Genomic DNA, 24,616 nt, shown 5'->3' with positions numbered 1-24,616 from the left:
TGCTGAGAGGTGAAAAGGTGATGAAGTACCGAAAAAATCAGTCTCATGCAGCAACGTAAGCGGAAGATCTTCCCCAATGTCATGATTGCGAGAAAATTCTCGCCTGTCATGTGTGTGGTTTGAACCATGTTTTTGACAAACTCCTGCAAAAACACCGCATCATGCATGATGGAGATCTCAGAATCGACATGGAGACTGGCGAGGTCCTTGAACCCGAGATCAGCAACACAAGAGAGGGTTTTTTCATGAATAAACATAAATAAATGGGTTATGATTTATGGATTGCGCTTGTGATGACCTCTGCAGGAGCAGGATATTTGATTGGTACTTTTACTACAGCGACTGCAATTCTGCGCGAGGATGCGAGATTTAGGAGGGCCAATCTAGCATATTTGCGTCGTCGATTAGAAGATGAAGAATCAGAAGATGAAGAATCATGAAGAACCATGAAGAAAATGATTTGTGACGATAAATTGTCACAAATCAAGGTTGCTCCTGAGTATTTTCAAAATCAAACATTAGGAGGTGGTGACTCCCAACTCATGTAGCACTTGAAACCGGGGTACCTGAAGTATTGACAACTTTTTTTATAACTTCTTCGCGTCCTTCACGCCGTCCCTGCTCAAGCAATTCGTTTCGCTGCTTCTCGTAGATCTCTTTCAAGGCCTTCTTTGACTTGCTGCGCAGCTCGTGCTACTTTGTAAGATAGAGCTGCTTGGCGTTGATGATCTGCTGAAACTCCTTATGACTCACGGAAGCGTCTTGAATGGCTCTGGAAATCTTGAGAATGATGCCATCAAGAATGGTCTGCGCAACCACGAGAATGTCACGGTGCTTTTTGGCCTTGAGAGTGTAGATCTTAGAGAGCTTGTGGGTAATGCCTGATGTCAAAGTTGAAGCAAGACTGATTCCACCTAGCGCTAGTGCAATAGGAGCACCAATACCAGTCGTCAGACATGCAATTTCACCACTCCCTGTGATGATGGTGGTTGCTGTCAGCCATAGTTGACATATGACGTGATGGAGGAACAATTTTCAAACTTTTTGCAAAGTCTGGATCTCTCATTAACCTCTTGATTTAAAAACGTTTCAACTTCTTTGATGGTTTTTAGCCGAAATGCTTGGCCTTCATCTTCTTCAGGAGCACTAGGGATCGCAGGATACAATTTTCCCGTTTCAATGTCGTACCTTGCCATGTTCTTTTATTAGAAGCTCGAGGACGACGTCTTTCACATCTATATCATTGCCTTGATCATCTCGCAACTCAAAGCTCAGCGTGACCGTGCTGCTGGCAAGCTGTAGAAAGGGAGGATGTTCGTAGTGGAAGTGAGACACTCTGACGGGAAAGACGTGAAAGACGTCGCTGCCCAGACCATCAAGATGATTGTAGTTTTGATCGAGACTTTTGCAGTGCAGCCACAAGGACTTGATTTTTTTGGTTTGCCCATTCACGTTCACTTGGGCAGACCTTAAAGCGATAAACGCAGGATGCCCGAGTCGCCAGTCGAGTTTGCTTTCCTTTAAACTGGTCAGGAAAATTCGCTTCATGTTTCTTAGAAGAAAATGGAGATCTTTAAATACAATCCTAGTGCAAAGTACTCACCAAACCATGGTGTCGCCCTGCAGCGATAGACAGGAAAAGACTTGACGCAACAGAACATCGTGGTCGATCAAGAAGGGAGCAGCTTTCTGGCACAGTTCAAGGATATTTTCACAGACTAAAAAATCACTTCTTCAGCAACTGAAGAGCTGCTCGACAAGTGGAACAAGCACACCTTTTTGCTTTGGCTGACACAGCTCCACTTTGCAGTATGGTGCGCAACGAGTGGTTGAGGCATCTCGATGGAGCAATTGTTGCACAGCAACCCTATGATCCGATCAGTGTATCGTTTTCACACATACTTTCAGATCCGCAAAACCTTGAACGAGCTCGAAGTGGCACTTCCTGATGAGCAACGATTCCAGAAGCTGAACAACGCTTTCAACATGAAAGCGTTTCGTTCAATCACCTCCGAGTATGGGCTGAGTAGCGATGAAACAGTCTGGAAGAACCAGTATTTTTTCAGTTCGTATCAGTTTCAACGGGAACTCTATGCAACGCCAGGTCTGGCCTATTTTAACGAAAACTCTTGGGGCAGGTGGATCATCGAAAAATCAGATGGTTTGACACGCATCGGAATGCAAAAATTATCGCAAAGTGTTCGATACTACGCCTACTTGATTCTCGAGTCTCAGTGTGCAGCAAGAAGCGATATCATTGGCAATGATTCTAAAGCAATTGACACACAAAATTTGTTTGTCTCAAGTTTTGAAGCTGCTGTTATGAAAAGGCAAACACGGGCGACGAATCAGTCAGTTTGAGAAGGTGCTGAGGTACGCAAGGTCTAAAGTCGATTTTGAAGTTGCTTTTCAGGTCTATCTGTTGCCTTCTGATTCGCGCCTAAAAATTGGAAATGTACAAGGTTGGAACAACAAAATCCTGGTGGCAAAGGAGACCTTTCAGATCGGCCAAAATACGACAGTCAACACCAGGCCAAAGGTTCACGCAAAGCAACCGAGTGCACCCACACATGACCCTAAAAAACTGCCGAAACACGAGGTGGTTGCTGCAGAAGCTCACGAAGATGCCAAAATCGCCGTGGTCACGCTTGGAGTTGGAGCAATTTTTTTCGCTTGGTGGTAATTTTGAGATTCACAAGGATGGAGAAATATAGTTTTGCACCTTCCGTGATCAAAAAAGTCACAAAAAGATTGTCTACCTCAATTTTTCGTTAAATAAGCGTAAGCAACACCACCAACGAACACCATGAAAAGCCACAGGTGCTCTGCAAGAAAGCCCACTGTTTTACTCATCAATCTGAATAGCCAGGACACAATACCTCCAATGATGCTAGGAAGGGCAGCACCCAGCTTTCCACCAAGACTTTTAAGAAAATCCGCGAGTCTCCTGAGTTGCTTTTTGAACCAAGCTCTCGCTCCTTTTTCGTCTTTGGGCATTCCACCTGCAGCGCCTCCACCACCACCTGTGAGAAAGCCTACAAGGGTGCTGATGAGCAACCCAAGTGAAGTCAACACTGCTGTTATCGTCAAGCCCTGTTCTCGAAAAATCGTTCGAATTTTTTCCGCCAAACTAGAGTCTGAATCAAGGACTTTCTCGATGGTTTGACGAATTCTTGCAAATTGGCTCTGAAGCTCCTTCTTGTTCTGCGACACCAGCTCAAGTCGTGCTTCTCGTTCTTCCCTCAAAGACTTGAGCCTCTCTTGGATGTTTTTCTTGTGAAATTCTTTGTCCTCTTCACTCAAGCCAGGATCGTTCTCAGCATCGCGCAACTTTTTTGTCTCGTGTTCGATATGCTCGTCCAATTTTCCGAGCTTTGCCTCGTTGTTTTCCCCCTCTACTTTGATTCTGCGCAAGGCCTCAAGCCCGAACAACTCTCTCATGGGAAGACTTGTCGTCGCAACCTCGTGTTCAACATCTGCAACACTCTTCCAGAGATCTTGCAGTGAAATGCTGTCCATTTCAAGATCAGTCGGCACAAACCGATTCAGCTTTTTGGCAGCCTGTTTTTCCCTCTTGAATCTGTCAGGTGTGTCTTCCAGACCAAGATTTCGGATCAAGCCAGACTCACCACCTAGACGCTGTTTTATCGTTGCATCTGACAGCCACTCTCCCGTGCGCTTATGCATTAAGTTTACCCAGTCTCCATTCTTGAAAAATTCAAGCACAGAAACGCCTGTTCTCCCATCTGATCTCAGCCTAAAGGAATCGAGTCTGGCAAGATTGGGATCATTCTCTGGCATTCCCAGATGTTTGCAGAGGTCGGAAATTTTGTTTCGAACCAGCTCGACTCTTGCAATGGCGGTCGATGAAACTGGCGTTATCGCAGGGGTTGAGAAGCTAGTCTCATCTTCAGGCAACTCTGGTGGCGTAACGTCAGGCGAATATTTTTCCTCAGGCAGAGGATCCATTTCATAGGTTCCGCCTATGACATCGTCATCACCGATAAAAGTTGGATTAATCAACTCGTTTATTCCCCCCTAATAAACGATGAACGGAAAGTAGTTTGACGTGCAGAAGAGCTACAAGACGGAGAACAGCTTCAAAGGCAACAAAGCCGTGGAAAGCTCAATGATCGACTATGCCAACAAGTACACCGAAGGCAAACGAATTTTAGTTACAAACCCTCGCCTGAACTACCCCAAGACCATCGCAGCCGGAGATCAGAAGGTCTGGTTTGATTTAGAGGTCTCCTCAACGAGCGGGAAGCACGAAATTAACAATAATTTTGGGATGGCGGTCATCGAAAAATTCGTCGCCAAGTTTGGAACAGTGGAGTTTCAGTGCATTAACAATTTCAATGCGTGGGCTCTCTACAAGGATCTATGGTTGTCTAAGAATGCACGTGAACTGCTCTACGACCAAGGAGTTGATGGAGACGGGAAAATCAACAAGATCCGTGTAAAGACGACGGGTGCTGAAGCTGCTGCGAGTGCCGAAGAAAAAGCCATTGCTCGTGTGTATGGCAACAGGTTTTGCTTGCTTCTGTCACAATATTTTGAGGGTACACATCATCTACCCTTTGTGCAAAATGATGGTAAGTTTCCACTTAACTACGAGTTCACACTTGCTAAAAATGCCAAGGTACTAAAAGACACGCCAGCCACTGGTAAAGTGGCAGATCCAAAGTTTACCATCAGCAACCTAGACTTTGAGCATAGCATCATCGAGAATGCTTCGATGTACGAAACTGTAAAGAACATCTCGTCAAGCAGACGATACCTATTTGATCAAATCGTCGAAGAAAATGCGGGCACTCTCGACAGAGACGAAACAAATTGGCAGCTGAACCTCAAGGTGCTCGCAAAGTCGCTAAAGGCTGTCGTTATTCTCTTCACTGAGCAACAAAAAGACTTTGAGTACGATGGCGAAGCGTTTTACAACCCGCTAATATCAGAGGTGCAAGTTACTTTGGGAGATAATCCACGCACGCTATATCTTAACGGGATGTCTCCATCACACATGTACCAAGCAGCAGCGTCGATCTTCAAGACGTCTCCTGACAGTCTCATGACCATGAAAAAGTTTTTTACCGACGGGTTTGCACTGGTGTTGGACTTTAAAACGTTTGAAGACAAGGAGTTTCATGGCACAGGCTTGAACATAGATGAAGCGACGAAACTTCATCTCAACATTAAGAAGAAAAAAGACGGGACTGGTAGGTGCAACTTTCACGTGTGCTCCATCAAGGAAGCGAGCGTTACAGTGACGCCTGCTAGAGTGCATGTTTTGTAATAGTGAGCGTGAAAGAAAAGATGACAGAACTGGTCAAAGAACCTCACAGTGCGATGTTTTGTGGCCCCACTGGGTGCGGAAAGAGCAAAAAGGTGGTAGAACTGCTCCAAAACGAATACAGGAGCCATTTCGATTACATCGTCTTTATTTGCCCAAAAATAAGAGAAAACAAGACCTATCTGGAATACCGTCCTTTGTGGGAAGACGACGACGTGTTTTTGATCGACCCCAAAGACAAATTGCTCGAATACATCGAGAAATTTTCAGATATGTTTCGAGGCTCTGAGGTTCTCTTTCTTGTCGATGACTGCATTGCGTCATACGAGCTTGACAAAAAGAGAACAAAACTCCTCCAGCTGGCCATCTCTGGCCGTCACCGAGGTCATTCTCTTTGGCTTCTCACCCAGTCGTATTCGGCCATCCCGAAGAATCTGCGACGTCAGCTGAAACAGCTGTTCGTTTGGCACCTCCAGCGGTCAGATTTCAAGTTCCTTGACGACGAATCTAATTGGATCGATAATCCTGCCGATTGGGTAAACATTCGAAAAAAACTTAAAGGCTCGAGGCATGGTTGCTTGCAATTGAGGCTCGAGCATCCAAGAGGCTAGAAATGTTGAGTTTTGTGAGCCACAAGGTTCACAAAAAAATCTTCTTGCAGCTCCATCAATGTGTGTAGAATTTTGGGATTTAGAGATATAAAGAATGCCCTTTTTAAAAGGGTAAAACAGGCTTATAGATCAAGCTTAAAAGGATGTGAGGGGGCAGCTTTGGACGCTACCGACTTCACCCCTTACCACGACGGTAGAGCTGTGTACATTTCGGAGCCTTGTTTGTACCAACTTATATTCTCATCAAGACTGGAAGCCGCCGAAGCATTCAGAACGTGCGTTTTCGAAGAGGTTTTGCCTTGCTCATGCTGAGCCGCAGGCGATCTATCAGGAAAACGGGCGGTTATGAAACACTGAAAAGTGAGCTTGCTCTCAAGGACAAGCCCCATGAGGAAGCAATTGGCTTGAGTCCCCAATGGTCGCTAACCATTTCCTTGCAGCCAGGTACTTAACAAAATGGAAAAGGCAGTATTGGATGGCAGACGAAGATGAGTACCAGAATATTTTGAGAAAGACTGCGACGCTAGCCGAACTCTCGCAAAGGCGGAAAAACCACGCATACGTAGAGGAATTTCTAACAGGGTGGGAAGCCCTGTTCGCGTACGGCACCTACCTCTCCGAAGGAGAGGTAGACCCCAACCTTTCAGCATCTGAGACTTGGAAGCTGATGCAAGATCCTGAAGACGCACATTTTGACGGCAAGACGAAAAATTTCAAGAGGCAGATGGTAAACTTTATGCGCGCTCTAAGATGAATGAAGGGCTGCGGACGCCTCATGCCTGACAAAATCCAAGCCACCATGAGATCATGATGCGCGGGGAAAAACACAGGGGCGGCAAACCCGTGCTGACAGGGAAATACAGGACGACTAAGGTATTCGCTGGTTTTCACGAATTTGCCCCTGTTTCTGCAATCCCAAGGTTAGTGACAGACGCCCTGGATCGATACTACTCTACTGACGATCCGATATGGAGCGCGGTGAGGTTGTTTATAGACCTGATTAATATCCATCCATTCGAAGATGGGAACGGGAGGTTATGTAGGCTCGTTATCTCACACGTACTTGTGGAGAGTGGAATGAGCCTCTTTCCAGTTTTGCTTAGCTCGTTCCACAAACGCGGCAGGCGCCATTACATTCAGGCTGTTAAAAGGTTTGAAGAGAGACCATCGCTACTCTACACGATGGTCTGTGGGTCCTTGGTGAAGGTATGGGAGAATTTTGAGCAAAACTTGGCTCTACTAGAAAAGTCGAAAATTCACTGATTCGTCGGGGCCACTAAATTTTTGTAAGGCTCGAACTTTACAAAACTTAATTTTTAGCCCAAACGTGCCTATCAAGACTGGAAATAGCCGAAGCATTCAGAACGTGGGTCTCGAGACGATGATTTTTTTTCAGAGAGCCATTTTACGTTGGTTTTTACCACTTTTTAACCGAGTCAGGAGGCAGCCTCGTGTCTTCAGGAACCCGCAAAAGTTCGGTTCGGTTGTCTGGTTCGTTGACGATGCGGTCCAAACGGAACGTTTTTTCGACCAAATCATATCTTTTGCACGTCTTCTCTGATCTCCATGCTCTTCGCCGGGTTGCACCAAATATCGGTAGAGACCATCTTCTGAAAGAGGCTTCTTGTCAGGCTTGTAGCTTGCTTTTTGTGGAACCTCGTCAAGTTTGACTGCATCGATAGGTTTCATCTTTATTCCAGCGGTTTTGGTGTTGTTCATCTGATCCACAATTTTGTAGAGTTGCTTGACCCATGTCGTCGAGACTTTTCCCTCTTCGTTGAGCTTCTGAGCATCTTGAGCCTTGAAGAGACGTCTCGCGAGCTGCTTGTTGAAGTTTTCCACAAAGACAGTGTGGCGATGATTGTACCTTGTCACCGTCCTATCGATCTGGACGTCATGATTTTGAAAGGTTTTGGAACGTTTGCAAGGAACTCGGTTCCTGCATCTATCATGACAGCCTCGGACCACGTCAAGGGTCTGGCCTTGTAAATGTCCTCGATCATTTTGGCCACTTCTGCAGCCTTTTTTCGTTCGCAGGGGTCTCGCCACTTTGAACCTGCTGGCAATGTCATTTCCAGTAAGAATGTATTTGTATTTCGAGCCATACAGTCGATCTCCAGGCATGCTAAGCAAATCAAATTGATGTACTGCATTTGGAACTGTAACGGTGTAATGAGGATGCTTTACCACCTTTGCCCCTGGAATGTGAACCTGCCAGAGGGCCGGGTGGGCAAGGTAGATTTTGACCTTTTTCGTAGAGAAGCCACTAAGTTCAACAAGTTTTTCAATGGCTTCGTTTCCGATCCAGAGATGTGTGGGCTGATAGTACAATTTGTCTAATTTGGCAGCGTCTTTTAACATTTATTTAGAGCGATAAACCAAATATCCGATTACTCCGAGACCAGTCGTGACAAACACAAGCTCTCCAGTCTTTTGCTGATCACTTGAATGTTAAAAGTCACTTAATTTAGGCTTTGGAGGCAGTTCAGGCAGGCGCTGCTTTGTAGCCAGGTAATATTCCTTCATCGCTTCGTCCATGTTCGAGAGGTAGTTTTTGGCTTCGTTCTGCTCTCAAAGTCTCCCGTTGATAAAATCTAGCCGATTTTGACGATCCTTCATCCACTTGTCGCGTGCCTTCTGAAGGTGTTCCAAGGCGAGGTCATGAAGCTTTCTCTCAGCTGCCCCATGATCACTAAGTGAACTGAAAATAAAGTTGGTCGCTGAAAAACTTAGTGCATTAATTAGCGCACCTCCAGCTACTGCTAAGATGCTCATGTTTATTTTGAAGAGTGAAAACCCCTTAAAATTTTGTCCACTCCCACCTCACTTTGAGATCTTGTCAGAGTAATACTTGTTCTTCACCATCCAATCGTCGAGAGTGATTGCAGCTGATAGATAACCGAATAATTTACCTACATCTGAAGCATCCATCTTGGTGCTGGGGCTCGAGATGCCCAGTGCCTTTTTTCCCGTTAATGCGAAACCGAACGTGTATGTAGTCAATCGGGCACCTTGCCACAGAGCATCGATGAGTTCTTTGCTGTAGTCGAAGTCTTTTGAAGTCATGTTTATTATAGGTCAAAAAGCGAACATTTAATCAACCACCAAATGGGTCGAACACAGCCTTCACTTTCGTGCTCTCGACTTTCTCTGCTGGCTTTGGTTCAGACCGTTTTTGGCGGAAAACATAGGTCAAACCGAAAAAAGCTACAATCCCTGCTAAGAACACTAAAACGTGCGACGACTTTACCACTTCGGAAGTACTTGCTGAGGTACTTGCAGGTACTTGTGCAGGTACTTGCAAAGTACTTGCTGAGGTACTTGCAGGTACTTGTGCAGGTACTTGCAAAGTTATCTATCAGCTGCAATCACTCTCGACGATTGGATGGTGAAGAACAAGTATTACTCTGACAAGACTTGTTTGCTCTGTTCCATTCTGCAAGCTTTTTACCGGCCTCAACACGCCCTTGGTTCTTGGACTTTGTCACTTTCTGCGCAACTTGATCCATTTATTTCATCCGGAAAAGGCAGCACATCTTCTCGCAGTTTGATTTGCGCTTGACGCTCCTCGGCAATTTCGCTGAATTTTTTCCAGTCCAGATGGTTGAAAACTGTGCAAAACAGAGAGACCTGACATTTTCGACAGCAAGTCTTTTGAGCATGATTTTTGCGCTTGTGCCTCGAGCTTCTTTAACAGCCGTTTACCCACCAACTCAGGCGTCCACTGGTTTTTTTCCAGAGAGTTGACTTTTTCCTGCTCTCTCATTTCTGGTGTGTCTAAGAAGACGTCTAAAATTTCATTCAGTTCTGACATGACTTTTATTAGAGAGGAAAACTTGCAGTAGACGTACAAAAAAAAAATTACGTACAACATTACCAACATCAGTTCAAGTATCATTTATTTAAATTTTTGAAGCATCCCGCGACACTCAATGCCACACTCTGGTGAGCAATTCTTGCTTGCAAACCAATCCAGGACTGCTTCCATGTGCAAAGGTGAACCAACCTTGAGCTTGAAGTCGCTTGTCATCATCAACACTCAGCGCAATTTTATTCGGCTTTTCGGTGAAAATCTCGTGTTTTCGACTGGTAAATCTCAGTTGCGTGCGATACAAATTTTGACAGGTCTGCAGGCTGTTCAAATAGTCTGCGAACGTGATCTGTTTCTTGACGATACACTTTTTTGTTCCTTTTGCCTTTTTTGTCTCGTGTCCTTCGAGTGTCTTGTACGCATACATTTTTGACCTCAATGCAACAAATTCGATCATGATTTTGCCACCAAGTTCATCCTTCATGAGTCACAATTTTTTCTTTTTTTTGCCAATAGCCAAGGGACGTTTGTCTTCGGGACTGTAATTCGATGTGTCAAACCTTGATTCAACGTCACCTGCAATATCTTTATAGACATCGTCTTTTTTGATGTGGTAGACGAAACTATCTGTGTCCATGTAGCAAAGCTCTGCGCTTGCACCAAACTTCGCCTTGATGTAGTCGCAGTGAAACTCATACATCGTGAGTTTGCTCAAGTCCAAGATGGAGAGGCCGAGGTAGACAGGTTTGTTCATGACGACCTTCACTTTGTTCATTTCCATTGCCACAAATTTCTTGTCAAATCTTGATGTGCTGTGATAGTTTGGAGCTGATGCGAGCTTCTTGCGCCTCCATTCCGTTGTCACCAGTTTGATGTCACGGTGCTTGCGAACGTTCTCCATGGTCTTGCCAAACACGCTATTATTCATCAGCTTAAAAAAGTCTTTCTCAAAGTCATTTTTGGCATCCTTTCGCAGCTTTGTGTTCATGTCAATGTAGGGTTTCACCCAAGCACTTTGCTTGAACTCAATGACTCGGTGCACCTTGGTGAGAACCAATCCATGCTGCAGTGCCTGCTGCAATGTGCGAATGTGCAGCACGTATTTTTCATTGTCAAACACATTGAACGTGAACTTTTCACAGTCGTTGTTCAGACGCATCTTTTCAGGCAAGAATGGAAGGTCGTTGTGGAGTTTGTGCAGCTTTTTCGGGTAGTGGACATCCACTTCAAGAAAATAGCCATCATCTCCATTTTTATAATTTTCTATATAAGCTTGAGTAAAATTTTCGGGGTCTTCACGCCATTTAAAGCCGTGTGTTGGCAGCTTTTGCGACATGGCACCTCCGTACACATTGTTGGCATCGATGTACAGCAGATACGAGATCAACAGATTGACATCAAACAATTCCCCCATGTACGGATTGTTCGCCTTAGCATGGCGCTTGATTGCTTGGCAAATACCACCTCTGAATCCCTTTTCAACCATCAGTAGCATGTCGATGTCTGAGAGAAGCTCGAGCGCTTGACCCGTCACTTTTAGAGCTGCTTGCCATGCGAGGCCTGGAGCAGTGTAAAAATACGCTGGATCAAGCTCGTAGATGTTCTGACAAGTGTCTCGAAAATTTTCAAAAACGTCTGCTAAAAGAAGCGTGTCGCTCATCACGTGGAGATCGTGGTAATCTCCAAGGTTTTTGATGTTGAGAGCCTTCCACACCTTTTGAGCATGCTTGTAGTCGTTTTCGGTGATGTGTTCAAGGTTCAAGCTGCTGTGAAATTGTGCTTTTGGAGGAAGTGCTGTCTCTTCAAAACGCTCCCACGCATCCATGTATTCGTAGGGGTAAACACCCTTACGCAGCAAAAGTCTAAAGTGCTCGTCATTGCCCTTTGCATGCTTGAATGTGTTGGAAAATTTCTGCTTCATAGAATGCTCATTCAGTTCCACCGTCTTGTAAGAGCAGTAACAGGTTTGGCACTTGAATTGCGCCTTGTACTCTGAGTCAATCTCGATGAGTTCCATGTTTGATTTGCAGTCGTTGCAGCGGACACTTTCACTGTTGGTTCAAGCTAATTTATTCACAAGGCTTGCCAGTGAGCTTTGCATGAACCTGCAGCTGTCGATGAACTTGATTTTGCAGGTCGTGTTGATTTCCACTTCTTTCATTTGGTTGGTTTTCTTGTTCTTCCTCATCTGCTTCAGCGGTTCGCCGTCTTTTCCTTGAAATGTGACGGAGTGCTTGATGGAGAAGCTGATGTATTTTTTGCTGTTTTCACCCAGACATTCAAACTCGTGGCTTTTGAATTCCCTGGCCAGTTGCTTGATGATGATGTGATCGTCATACCGTGAGCGATTGTGCATGACCACCGGAATCTCGTTGGGGATGCGATATTTTAGGTTGCACGAACCGTGTGCAGCTCCTCGATACTGACCAGTGTAGTGACAGTGATCTCGAACTTTGCGCATTGTCATGTCTTCGTTGTTCTTCTTGAACACTCCTTTGCAAATGAAGCATCTTTTTGCAGACTTGTGGGCTTCTTTCTCTTCGTGAGTCAGCGGGATCATCTTCTTCTGTTGATGTCTGATAGCTCTGTTGACTTGTTCTCTCAGTCCCTTGCAAAACCTTTCCATGCAGTCTTTTCCATGATAGCAGTCGGATGATTCTTCAACTTCTCCATGTGCAAATTTGGTCATGAAGGCATATCCTGAAGCCACATGCTTGCTGACGTTTCTGGTGTGTGATTTTTCAGGGTCTCCATCACAACCTTGAACAGGTTCCAAGAGGCATTCTGTGTCTGCATAGATGACAAATGGCATTCTGAGCGACTTTTGCCCATCTTCGTGTTTGAGGACTGTTCCTTCTTTGGGCATGACAATCTCGCAAAAATCATGGTCCATGCACACTTCCATGTGATTGTCTCGTGTCTCTTGACTGCGGAATCCGTGCATGCAGTTTCGACAGTACTGATCACCTCGATGTCTAGGTGATAAACCGCGCATGAGCGCAGAGTATCTTTTAATGGCAACGTAAAGCTTTTTCCCTCCTCCTTGAATGATTAGCACATCTGCCACCTTTTTACGTGTCGTGTTGTGTTTCGAAACATATGCCTGTCTGACCTGAAAATCTTCTTCAGAAAAGTAGACATTCAACGCCACGTTGGGGTTTTGCCTTTCAAACTTTTTCCAGTGTGTATTGGGAGTTGGGAACTCGATGCCACTCCAATTGTACTGTTCAACAAACGGTTCGAGCTTCGAGATGCGTTGAGGATCGTTTTTGATTTCGCTGTGGTGCAGTGCTGCAATGACGGCCCATTTGAAGCACTGCTCGTCTTCATTTTTGGGATTGATGATGCAGTGCATTTTTTGCAGCCATTCGGATGTCTTGAACCATGATCTACCTCTCATAAGGTCAATCATGTGGCAGTGATACGTCATTTCCGTGATTCGCTTGAAGATGTAGTCGCTTTTTTTGAGTTTCTCCGATGTCATTTCAAAGCGTTTTAGCAGGCTTTTATACATCTCTTCGATCAATTCTTCGATGTCACTTCCTTCCATAATTGTGACAGCTTCACTCCATATTGGTTTTGTGAACTTGTCAGAAGGATTTTCCTTGTGCACAAACTCCACCACGAGATTCAGTTGAATCTTCCAATTCTGTCTAGTGTTTTGCAAGTCTGTGATGACTTCCTCCACATGTTGTTTCTGTTGATCCAGGTACTGTTCAATACTCACCAGTTGACCTTCTGGTGTTCCTTCACTTCGGAAATGTCGATAATTACCATCAAATCCACCTTCCGTTTCAACAGCACTGTGATCCACTTCTTCCACTTGTTCTTCTTTCACAGCAGCGTCTTCAACGGTGGCTTTTAAGGCTTGACCGTAACCAAGCCTCTCCTTAGCCTTGTGGTATAATAAAGAAGCATTTCACGCACACTCTGCAGTCTCTCTGCGAGTGCATCACGTGTTGCTGCCACTGGTGCAGATACAGCCTCATAGAGACTGCTAATCATGCTTCTCAAGTAAGAAGTCATTGCTTTATTATATGTTGGAAAACTTTCTAACGCACTGGACATTTTATTTTATGTTGTGACCCCAACCAGGGTGACAACATTGTGGTCGCACGAGAGTGCTGCAGCGCAGCGGTAATTGCCCGCGATATTGACCCTTTGCGCAGAGGATCAATATATCGAGGAAACAGTGCTGCGCTAGACCCTTGAAATTAGGGTTTGACTCAAAAAACGGTGAGTGCGCTAGAGAGCTCCACTTTCATTGTGTCATTTTGACAGTTATTATAGACCTTGTCCAGGACTGGAAAAGTTCAATGACCAATGTCAAATGTGATGCTGGTTTACATCATCTCTGTTCTTAATAAACGTTTCTTTCCTTTCCTCTTGGCAGCCGTATGCTTTTCACGTCTTTAGCATATGAAAAAGTGCGATTTCTAACAAACAAAGTTAGTAAATGTTCAAATGGGCTCTCTCTTTTTCTTTTTTGGATCAATTTCCTTGATTATCATTCTGAAATTTGACAGTACTGTGCTGTTAGTTAACATGGACAAACTTAATTCTTTGGCACATAGTTAGGTAGGTAAAGCAGATGTTTTCGCACGAAATAATAATTTTCCCAAAAAATACTTTGCGTCCTTTGATTGACTCGCCACAAACCACCTCTATCACGGATGTTAACAAATTTTTGTGTGTCATCTACATCAATCTTGCAATATTTCAATACAAGAGCATACTGTTTGTTTATATCTGATTGCTGTTTACCAAAGCGGAATTTTGTGTGCAGTTTATGAACAATATAACCAGAAAGATACCGAAAACTTTAAACTCTTTTTCTGGAAGTTCGGTTGTTTTTATTTTGGGTGAAAAATCAAACGGCGACGATAAGTCTGTTCCAGAGAGATGAATCAAATCATGGGGACGAGGGTGGCTGCTACAAACATTTTTCTTTATCACACGATGCCTTGAAACTGCGATGGGATGCAAATTTTGATTACATAACATAGTCATAAGAAGAGAAGAAAGTAATTTTTGCGGAGAGAAGCGGAGGGCGCGTCAGCGCCCGGAGCGTAGCGGAGCCCATTTCCTCATTAAATAAGCCAAATATAAGGGACGGAGGAGAGTGTATAGGATTTCCGCCCCCACTATACATCAAAATCATTGAATTTTCGTGCCACTTTTTTTTTGGACTGGGTTGCCCAGTACTTTAATCCGGTCATTCTCTTATATAATTGCTAAATTAAGCGAGACAAGGTGTTTTTTTATTGACACAACGAGGGAGTGCTTTTGTTTATTTAAAGATGGCCTAGCGTAATTTGTATATTGTATATATATATAAGGTCATTTTCAAGAAACGAAGAAAGGGTATGTTTAGCTAGCTAGTATATCACTATTTTTTTTTTACATGTAATGAACCCCTTCTTAGCCTTAGATAGGATATAGTGTATAGCTAGCTAACTTTAAAAGAGTAATAGCTAGCTAGCATAAAAAGAGCAACAAGTGCCTTTATATAGCTAGCAAAAAGACTAGCATAAAATTAACCACTTAGCTGGGATAAAACTACCAATATAGCTATACATGTACTACACAATAATTATATTTTGTCCCATCACATAGCTTGTTTCTAGCTACAATTGTGCACAAAATTGTTGGCCCTGACAATTTTATATATCAAAAACCAAAAAGTTTAGATAGATAGATAGATATAGATAGATAGATGTGCATATTTTACATGACTAGCCTCACAAATATCGAGGGATATACCCTGTCTATTATTTCCAGGAGGGGCCATGGCTTGATGGAGAGTCCTAGAGTATTTAATGCTCATTTTGAGCTACGCAGACCCAATTAGGGCCCGCGCTCTACTAGACAACTCCCGGCAACATCCAACGGCCCACACAGTGTGCCATCTTCCCAATTTCCCTCACATGGCTTGGGTTAACCCGGGGGTATGGTAACATTCACTCGCCCATGTTGAATCGCCGTCAAGAGGAATCGAACCCCGGTCTCCCGCACAGAGTACGAGAGCTATAACCACTAATCTATGGCGCGACATTACTATTTTAGAAAAGTCAGCAACACAAAATTTGTTGGCTCTGACAGTTTTATATATGAAAAACCAAGAACCAAAAAGTTTAGAAAAGTCAGCAAAAAAACATAGCTAGCTATAGTCACATATTCTGCAAATAGTACGTTCGGTCCCCACTGATGATCAATGTTTATGTAAAGGTATGTCACGTGTAATCGTTTACGTTGGTCAGCCACAAAGGGCAGTAGTTTTCAACATTGAGGGGGAATGGAAAGCCATATTTTTGTGGACGATTGTAGCTATATTGTACACAGGTCAGGAAATAAATTTTTTTAACCCTGCCAGTGAGCATACACCAGTACGGCTCAAGTTACAGAAACGGAAATTATTGCAATATAAATATATATATCGGGAAACTTTTTGAACATGTATATACATTTGTTATTTGTTTGAGACGTTTTAAATTCTGATGCTTACATCCAACACCTGCATTTTTTATTACCAGGGCAAATTCTGACGAACGGTTATCATGCAATCGTCAACACCTATAGCTATACTGAAAATATTTAAATATATGTATATATGGATTTGACGATATTGGTTGTTAATAACTCTAACAATATTAACAGTCAAGGTACAGAAGAAAGCTTAGTAAGTTTCTGAGTATAATGTGAAACTGTTAAAATTCTGTATGCCATGTATATATTATGTATTATGCCCTGTTGGTCTAATGGCTATGACACTCATTTATGGAAATGGGAGATCTGGGTTCGAATCCTGGACAGGGCTAGGAAAAACATAACTATAATGCACGCCTTGGTAATCCGTAATTAAGCTTGCTTTTTCTATTGTTGTCTTATAAGGGAAGTTGTTTACTGTATTTTCTATTAAATTATACTATTTGATACATGTAATGAACAACTTTTTAGCCTTTAGCTAGCTACCTAGCTAATGCAAAGCCATGTAAAAAGATCATCACTAGCTACCTAACTAAAGCTAGTGAACATATAGCTGGCTAGTATAAAAGTAGCTGGAAAAAAAGAATTGTTCTTGACAGGCTCATATCTTTTGACTACACATATTATATTCAGTCGGGTAATTTTGCCCTGATTAGGAATATCTATAGGATTAAAACTGGCTAGCTAGTATAGTATCCTAAATGAAACCGACCCTTCTTTGACCCACCGGTAGGTAAACGGACACCGGATACCATGTTTATTTACATCTTAGCACTTTCTGATTGGTTAGATTATAAACAAAAAGTAATGTCATTGGCCCGTGATATATTTTTTCAACATATTTATATGCGATATATTGCGTCCGGAACAAACTGCGAATTTGCTAATGCAGACGCAGGTAACTACATTCTCGACCCCAGAGCTCTTTGAGATAAATTTGAAAGGGCTCTGGGGACGAGAATGAGGTAACTATAGTTTTTCCAAAAACAAACATTTTTTCCATTGATTTATTGGACAAAATGGAACACGTAGATTTTTCCAAACACAAAAATTCTTCGCTTTGATTGGATAAAGTAGAACACGTGGTTTAAGCGATGGAAATATACTTTTCTGGCGCCACTTTTTTAAAACCCTCTGGAAATTTACCGGAGTGTGTTGTGTTTGTTTGCTGGAACGAAATTGATACTTCCTGGATTATTGGATAAGTATTATTTCATAATTTTGTCCGTCTCTTTTGTGTTAGTAAACAAAACACATTTAGCTAGGTGTAAACTGCAGCTTGGTGCATCTTTATATCTGATTTTTGTCCCCAGCTGTGTCCTTGCATTTTGGCTATTATATACCTGGCTAGATAGCTATTAATCGTAGAAATTGTAGCTTACTGTTTAAATCTTATTTTTTGTTCCCTGCTCCTGTATTTTGATTCAAGGACTACATTGCCACAGTCACCAAAGTAAGAAGATATACGTTTATGTTTATATCTGATTTAGGTGCTAACTGCAGCTAGGAAGCAACCGTAGCATCATAAAATTGTGTCACATTGTAGCTAATTGTAGCATCGTAGAATAATCAAGACAAATTAATCATGATATCTGTCCAAGCATATCGTGCCACCATTGGTTCTTTTTATAATGTAGCTGCTAGTTGCTCCAATAACATTAGGAATGAAACAACAAATTTTTACAGCCGTTCTGAAATGTTTTTTGACCAGATCGATGGTAACAACAACTTCATTCATTTCTTGAAACTTTTTATTTCAATAATTTTCATGTGTTGTCTGAGCTGTAATATAAATCTTGCGTCTTTGAAATTACTGTTACTGTTATCTGGCGATATTGAAAGCAATCCTGGGCCTTTTAATAACAATGATATCGACTTCCAAATAGCACTACAGGATTCCTATGCTACGCATCTTCTTAATCAGTCAACTTCTGCTGATCAAATAGTCGCTTACGCTAGAAGTATTGGTTTGTCAAATATAACATATCGAGAAGTGACCAAAGGGGATGGCAACTGCTTTTATAGAGCAGTAGTACAGCAACTTAATCGCCCTGAGATCAGACAAATTGTGCCCCTTGGACTACATTTCCAGAATCATCTTCAACTACGAGCAGCTGTGGTCAAATTTGTTCGAGAAAATAGTAATCTAGAAATTTTTCAAAATAACAGAATCTTTTTAACCATAAAGCCGGAAGAGTGGGAACGCGACATACAAACTCAGTCAAGACCTACTGTTGATGTTGAAGAGATTTTCATACGGGCTACTGCAATAATTTTGGGCGTAAACATTTTGATAACAGCCGATACCAGTACTGCAACACGCCCATATACCCTCATTAGTCCTACTCATGACGAAACACATGATATTCCTGGTGAACAACAAGTGGCACATCTATTGACTGATGGTACCACTGCAGGTGCTTTCATTTTGCTTGGCAGGGTTAATCAAAATTGCCGTTAAGCCTTGGAAATTTTTCAGGTGTCATCGGGAAAGCCTTAGTCGTTTTAAAAAGAATGTAACAACACCTGCTAGATTTTCCGGTATACTGTCAGTTGATGATGATGATTTGGGCCCATTACACGATAACATCCGCCATAATGATATGCATTTTTTACCGGTACCACCATATCTTCAAAATTTGACCATACTGGAAGTAGCATTGATTCGTCGTATCACTGTTATCATGAATATACACCTCCTGCGATATGGCATGCTTGTGATATATAAAGGACGGGCGACCCCGTGGATTTTTCCACGGGCTAACGACTAGTCTCTTTTTAATAATAGCAGTATTCTGTCTGTCTCTACGCAAGATGGTAACCACAGTAGCATGACATGAAATGCAGTATATAGCTAAAGGACGGGTAAACTAATTGCCTACCCTTTTCATGCCTTTTCTTATGCTGTTGCCTGTGCCTCCCATGCCTTGCTTACCCCTGCCTTGCTGTTTCCTATTCCAGTTTCCCTGCCTGCCTTTGTCGTGTCTTTGAATTGCCGTCCTTCCTATGTCTTTCCTGGTGCCTGCCTACTATGCCCTTGCCTGTGCCTTCCATGCCTTGCCTACCCCTGCCATGCTGATTCCTTGCCATCCTTCCTATGCCTTTCCTGGTGCCTGCCTACTATGCCGTTGCCTGTGCCTTCCATGTCTTGCCTACCCCCCTGCCTTGCCGATTCCCTGCCTGCCTTAGGCCGTGCCCTTTCCTTGCCGTGCTTAATGCCTTTGCCTTGGCAACCTCTCCGCAACACTTTCTATACTGGTTTCATGAAAGATTTCAGTGATATATTGAATGAACAGTTGTTACAAGCAACAAAAAGGAATCAAAAGAAGTCATACTCCTTGGGGATTTAAACACCGATTACCTCAAAAGACAAGATAATGAGAATATAAAACAAACGTTGACATTAAATGGCTTTGTACAATATATCACATCTCCTAACCGTGTCACAATTAATTCTTCTACATTGATCGACATCATTTCAAGTAATAATTCCGCACCTATACATCAAAATTTTCAATTTTCGTCAACTTTTTGACTGGGTTGCCCAGTAGCTTACTCTGGTCATTTTCCCCGTAAATTTATGATTCAACGAGACAACATCAAATTCACGGTGATGGAGTGCTTTTGTTACTTTTAAAGATGGCCTAACGGGGATTTCCAGTTGAGATTAAGGTACCTTTAGCCACGTGATATATAGTCACTTTGACTAATATCACGTGATTTTTTCTCGGATAACATAGCGCCTCAAACTCAAACTTCCGTTAATCTAAGCTAGCTATATTGCAGCCGAAGGAGGAAGGGCTTGTTCAAGAAAACGAAGAAAGGGTATGTTTAGCTCGCTTGTATATCACTATTTTTTACATGTAATGAACCCATTCTTATTCTCACTCACACCTAAAGCTAGCTAGCTTAAAACTGCAGATTTAGATAGAATAATAATAGAACTTAGATAGCATTTAGCTACCTAGCTACGTAAGAGTTAGCTAGCATAAAAACAAACAAACAATGCAATATAGCTAGCATAAAACTAGCTACAAAGCTTGCAGAAAATTAACTACTTAGCTGGGATAGAACTACCCATGTAGCTAGCAATAAATTGCTATTTTTACTGGCATAAAATCAGCAACATAGCTAGCATAGAAAAATTGTTTGAGACTGATTTTCTACCTATCCTCTATCTAGCTAGCTATTATACATAGCTATATACTACACAGTGAGTGAGATAATTCTACTCTGTAGGAATGTCCCATCATACAGCTTGTTCTAGCTACAATCGTCCACAAAATGGCCAAACATAGCCAGCTAGATATTTTGCAGATAGTAAATGTTTATATACAGGTATGTCACGTGTATTTGTTTACGTTGCTTAGCCACAAATGGGCAGTTCTTAACATTAAGAGGGAATAGAGAGCTATATTTTCGTGGACGGTTGTAGCTAGCTATATATATTACACACGTCAGGAAATAAACTTTTTTAACCCTGCCGCTGAGCATACATCAGTGCGGTTTAAGTTGCAGAAGCGAAAATTATTTCAATATATATATATAGATAGATGTAGATGTAGATAGATATCTTGTTCAATCGTCAACATGTATTCAAAATCTCAAAGTGTATTCATTATTTTTTACCTAATTTCACGATATGTATACAAATAATTTTCCAATAATTTCTGTTTTTGTAACTTGACCCGATCCTTACACATGTGGCTCTAATGATGTTTTTGTTCAGTCTGGAGTAAGAGATTTTTATCCTACTGTCATGAAAACTTGTTTGCAAACAAAACATATACTGCTATTTGATTTTTAGCTGCACAGGCTAACAACAGGCTGTTTCCGCTGTGTTTTTTTAAACCGAAGTTGCAGTAAAGGTTTTTTTAAAAATGTATTACGGCTGTTCGATTTTATGATTAATTTTTGATCTAGCACAAACTTTTCCCATAAAATATTGCAGGATTCTTTAGGAGCATAAAAACAGGTTTTAAGCAGTGTTTTTATTTTTAAATGTTACAAAAACTTTTCCTCAAAATAAAAGTGCTGCATGATTGTTTTAGCTGTGTAGGATAACAACAGGGTGTTTACTGTCTGTTTATTTGAACCAAAGTTTTTCGGATGTGCCCCACAGTATATTTGTACTAATCACTCAGCCTAGTGTTAACGACAAGCTATTACCTGTGTTTCTATTTAACAGAAGTTGTGCTAAAGTTTTTTTGAAAGAGTTTGTTTACCTATACTAATGGCGCACCACAGATTAAAGTACATATATATTTTAAGTTTTACCGGGAACATTTTGTGAAACAGTTTTCGCTATGATATGGCACAATATGTAAATTGTGTTTCTATTCAAGCTAAAGTTAAAGGAAATATATATTTTGTGAATCTGAAAAATATAATTACACACCCGACACACCTTAAATGTTGTGTGTTTCACTTGATTTATGATTGTGTTGTACAGTTTAAAATTTGTATTAATTGTTCCATCAAGCGTTTAACGCCAGGTAACACAGTTACTTGTGGCTTAACCAGCGTAAATTCCTAAGTGTATATAATACTCACCTGTAAAGTTTTGTATATATATTTATGTTTATGCCCTGCTGGTCTAATGGCTATGACACTCATGCAAATGAGAGATCCAGGTTCAAATCCTGGACAGGGCTAGGAAAAACATAATTATCTTGCACCTACAACAACCAGGTTTTCATATAATAGGTAATCTTTAAGTAAGACTTCTCTGATTATTTCTATATCTTGACTTTTTAATGTTGTTGTCATTGGAACCAAGTTAATCTCAGATTTATCAAAAAATGATATGTCGTTATGACCGATTGTTTAAATACTTGTAATGGCTATGATTCACTGTATATTGACCTGAGATAAATTTGATAATATTGAGTATACGCAATCTTTGAGTTGTAAGGTGGAGATTTTCTATTAAAGTCATGCACCCCTGCCTTGCCGTTCCATTGCCTTGCCAGCACTGACCGTGCCTTTCTTTGCCTACCCTGTGCCTTTTCTGGTGCCTGCCTACTATGTCCTTGCCTGTGGCTCCCATGCCTTGCCTACCCCTGCCTTCCTGATTCCTCTTCCTATTTCCTTGCCTGCCTTTGCCCTTTCCTTGCCGTGCTTAATGCCTTTGCCTTGGCAACCTCTCCGCAACACTTTCTATATTGATTGTCATTATTCGCGAATGTTTTTTTTTGCAAAATTTCTCAATTTATAAACTTTCTACCCCTAACGCAACTTCCTTTTGTATCTTTTTTGTCATCGGATGACAAAAAGATACAAAATACCCTGGTCACGAGGTTGAATTAAAGCATATTGATTGGATGGGGTGCTTTCTTCGGGATTTACGGCACAAGCACTATTCAAGCTCAACTCCGGCAATTCAGTGCACCTTTGATGAGAAATACAAAGTCGTTGGGACGAGGTTGCAAATTTTACTATGTTACGCAACAAACTGTATGCGATTGAAACCCATCCTCGTGCCTAATTTTTTCTGAGCGATAAGGATTATACAAACTCTTTTAAGAAAATGAATCTGGGAATGATGTTGGACCAAAATAAACTGCCGTCGCTTTTCAATAGGCAAAAGTAAATGAAAGCGAACCATGCGAAATGCGTGTGCACTTCTTTTTTGCTGCAAGACTGAGGAAACGAACTTTTGGTCCTATTCTTTCTTACACTGTTTCCAACTTTCCCACATACGAGTGTTTTTTTAATGATTTTCAGTAAATTGTTAGCGTCTGTACCTTGATTTTAGCTAGCTGGCTAACAGAAACTCAAGTTCCTAGCTAAACGTATAAGTATATGCTACCTCAGCTAACGCTAGCTATCTGACCACCTTGGCTAATCTTTCACTTAGTTTGAAAGAGGCCTATGTTTGACTAATCGTCTTGTTTTGCTAGTAGGTTTGTCAATTATATAGAGCTGCAACTATCATGTAGCAGTGTAAAGTTTTCAGTTCACAAGATCTGAAGTACAGTTCGGTCCGAAAAAGTTATTTTTGCCCACATGCTAAACATGGAATTTGCTATGATTGCTACTGCGATTGGTTAGTTTGTTTTGGTATATTGAAAAAAGTAAGTAAACGGAGTTGAATGAAATATGTTGGAAGAAGCAAAAATGTGATGGATGAAAGTTTGATCGTGATCAAACTTTTCATCCAACATTTACAGTTTCATGCAACACATTTTTTGTGTTGGATGCGTTTGACCACTTTTCCATCCAACATTATGCGTAAATGATGTCATTCTATTGCAATCGAATGCACTTCGAATGTTAAAACGTTTGAATTTTGAATATTGTGAAAAATAAGCAAACTATTTATTACGTCAATATCACAGTACAGAGATGCGCGGCTCAGACGAAGCCAAGATGAGCAATAGTTCAGACATTTTTGTTAAAGGGAAAGCGTTTAAGAAATACAAGAACATCTTGCGCCTTTTTATCCATTCTCTGGTTTTCCCATGACAAGGCCTCTTTTCGTCAAAATCTAATAGTTCTGATAAAACAGTAGGGAACATCATCTGTTATGCCCTTTGCTATCTGATTTTTTATTGAAAGAAAGAATAAATGGACATGTTTTTATAGAAAGAGAGAATGATTTGACATACATTTTTGTTAGATGAAATGTTGTATGATCGTTTGACCGATCGATTTTCACATCCAACATCCATCCAACAAATGTCCAACACAATGATAAAATGTTGGAAGAAATTTTGGACACGTTTGACCTAAGCTTTAGTCTCATGGCATAAAAATTTAGTATTTTATTGGAAGTAACCCTAACTTTAGACAAGATACCCCTCTCTCTTTATTGTCAACTTCAAGATTTTTTGCAAAAAAATTATTTCACTCTCTTTTATGGTCAGGGACTTCTTAATTCATAACAGTTTATATACTACCAGACTAAGTCTTTTAATGTTTTTCCATAACCTCAGGGTAGTACATTAACAGTTAAAGGGCATCATAAATTGAATTGGCTAAGGCCGAAGGAAGTCGTACCTCAGTTTACCGTCGGCCTCCCGCATGTATATTTACCACCGCATGAAAAATTTCATTATTTAAAAAAATTTCATTATTGTCTTCACTTTCCCCCCACCCAGAGAATGAAAATATGAAGTAATCACTCAAAGAGTATCTAACACCCCTTACATGCTTCGCACACCAACCACACCATCATCATTGAGGATTTCCAACAACAACTCAAATCACCGCGCATGTCATAATTTCCCATGCGTGCCATACAAAGTCGTGCGATCAAGCCTTGCCTCATTTGGATATGTCGCAGTCTGCAGAGGTTGTCTTTCGGTGCTCTAATTCCGGTTCGAGCTCCGAGGGTGTCGGGTTCAAGCTAGCTAGGCGGAGGGGCAAAATAATGAATAGTGAATAATGAAAATTTCCCGCATGGTACACCTGACA

General features: G+C 41.6%; 3 protein-coding genes across 3 annotated transcripts in view; 2 read left to right on the top strand and 1 right to left on the bottom strand.

The window, feature by feature from the left end:
* LOC130646240 (iron-sulfur cluster assembly scaffold protein IscU-like) overlaps positions 1–24,616 on the top strand; it is a 49,651-nt gene that overhangs the window by 17,005 nt on the left and 8,030 nt on the right. The gene's annotated exons all lie outside the window — the stretch shown is intronic.
* Positions 6,712–7,164, top strand: LOC130646155 (fido domain-containing protein DDB_G0283145-like). The gene has a single exon (XM_057452296.1). It carries the CDS (start codon positions 6,712–6,714, stop codon positions 7,162–7,164), a length of 453 nt encoding a protein of 150 aa, XP_057308279.1.
* LOC130646154 (uncharacterized) lies at positions 10,200–11,729 on the bottom strand. The gene has a single exon (XM_057452295.1). It carries the CDS (start codon positions 11,727–11,729, stop codon positions 10,200–10,202), a length of 1,530 nt encoding a protein of 509 aa, XP_057308278.1.

The sequence above is a fragment of the Hydractinia symbiolongicarpus genome, chromosome 5 (genome assembly GCF_029227915.1).
Source record: "Hydractinia symbiolongicarpus strain clone_291-10 chromosome 5, HSymV2.1, whole genome shotgun sequence".
NCBI lineage: Eukaryota > Metazoa > Cnidaria > Hydrozoa > Anthoathecata > Hydractiniidae > Hydractinia > Hydractinia symbiolongicarpus.
The sequence above is the reverse complement of the archived record's forward strand: the minus strand, read 5'-3'. Positions and strand labels throughout refer to the sequence as shown.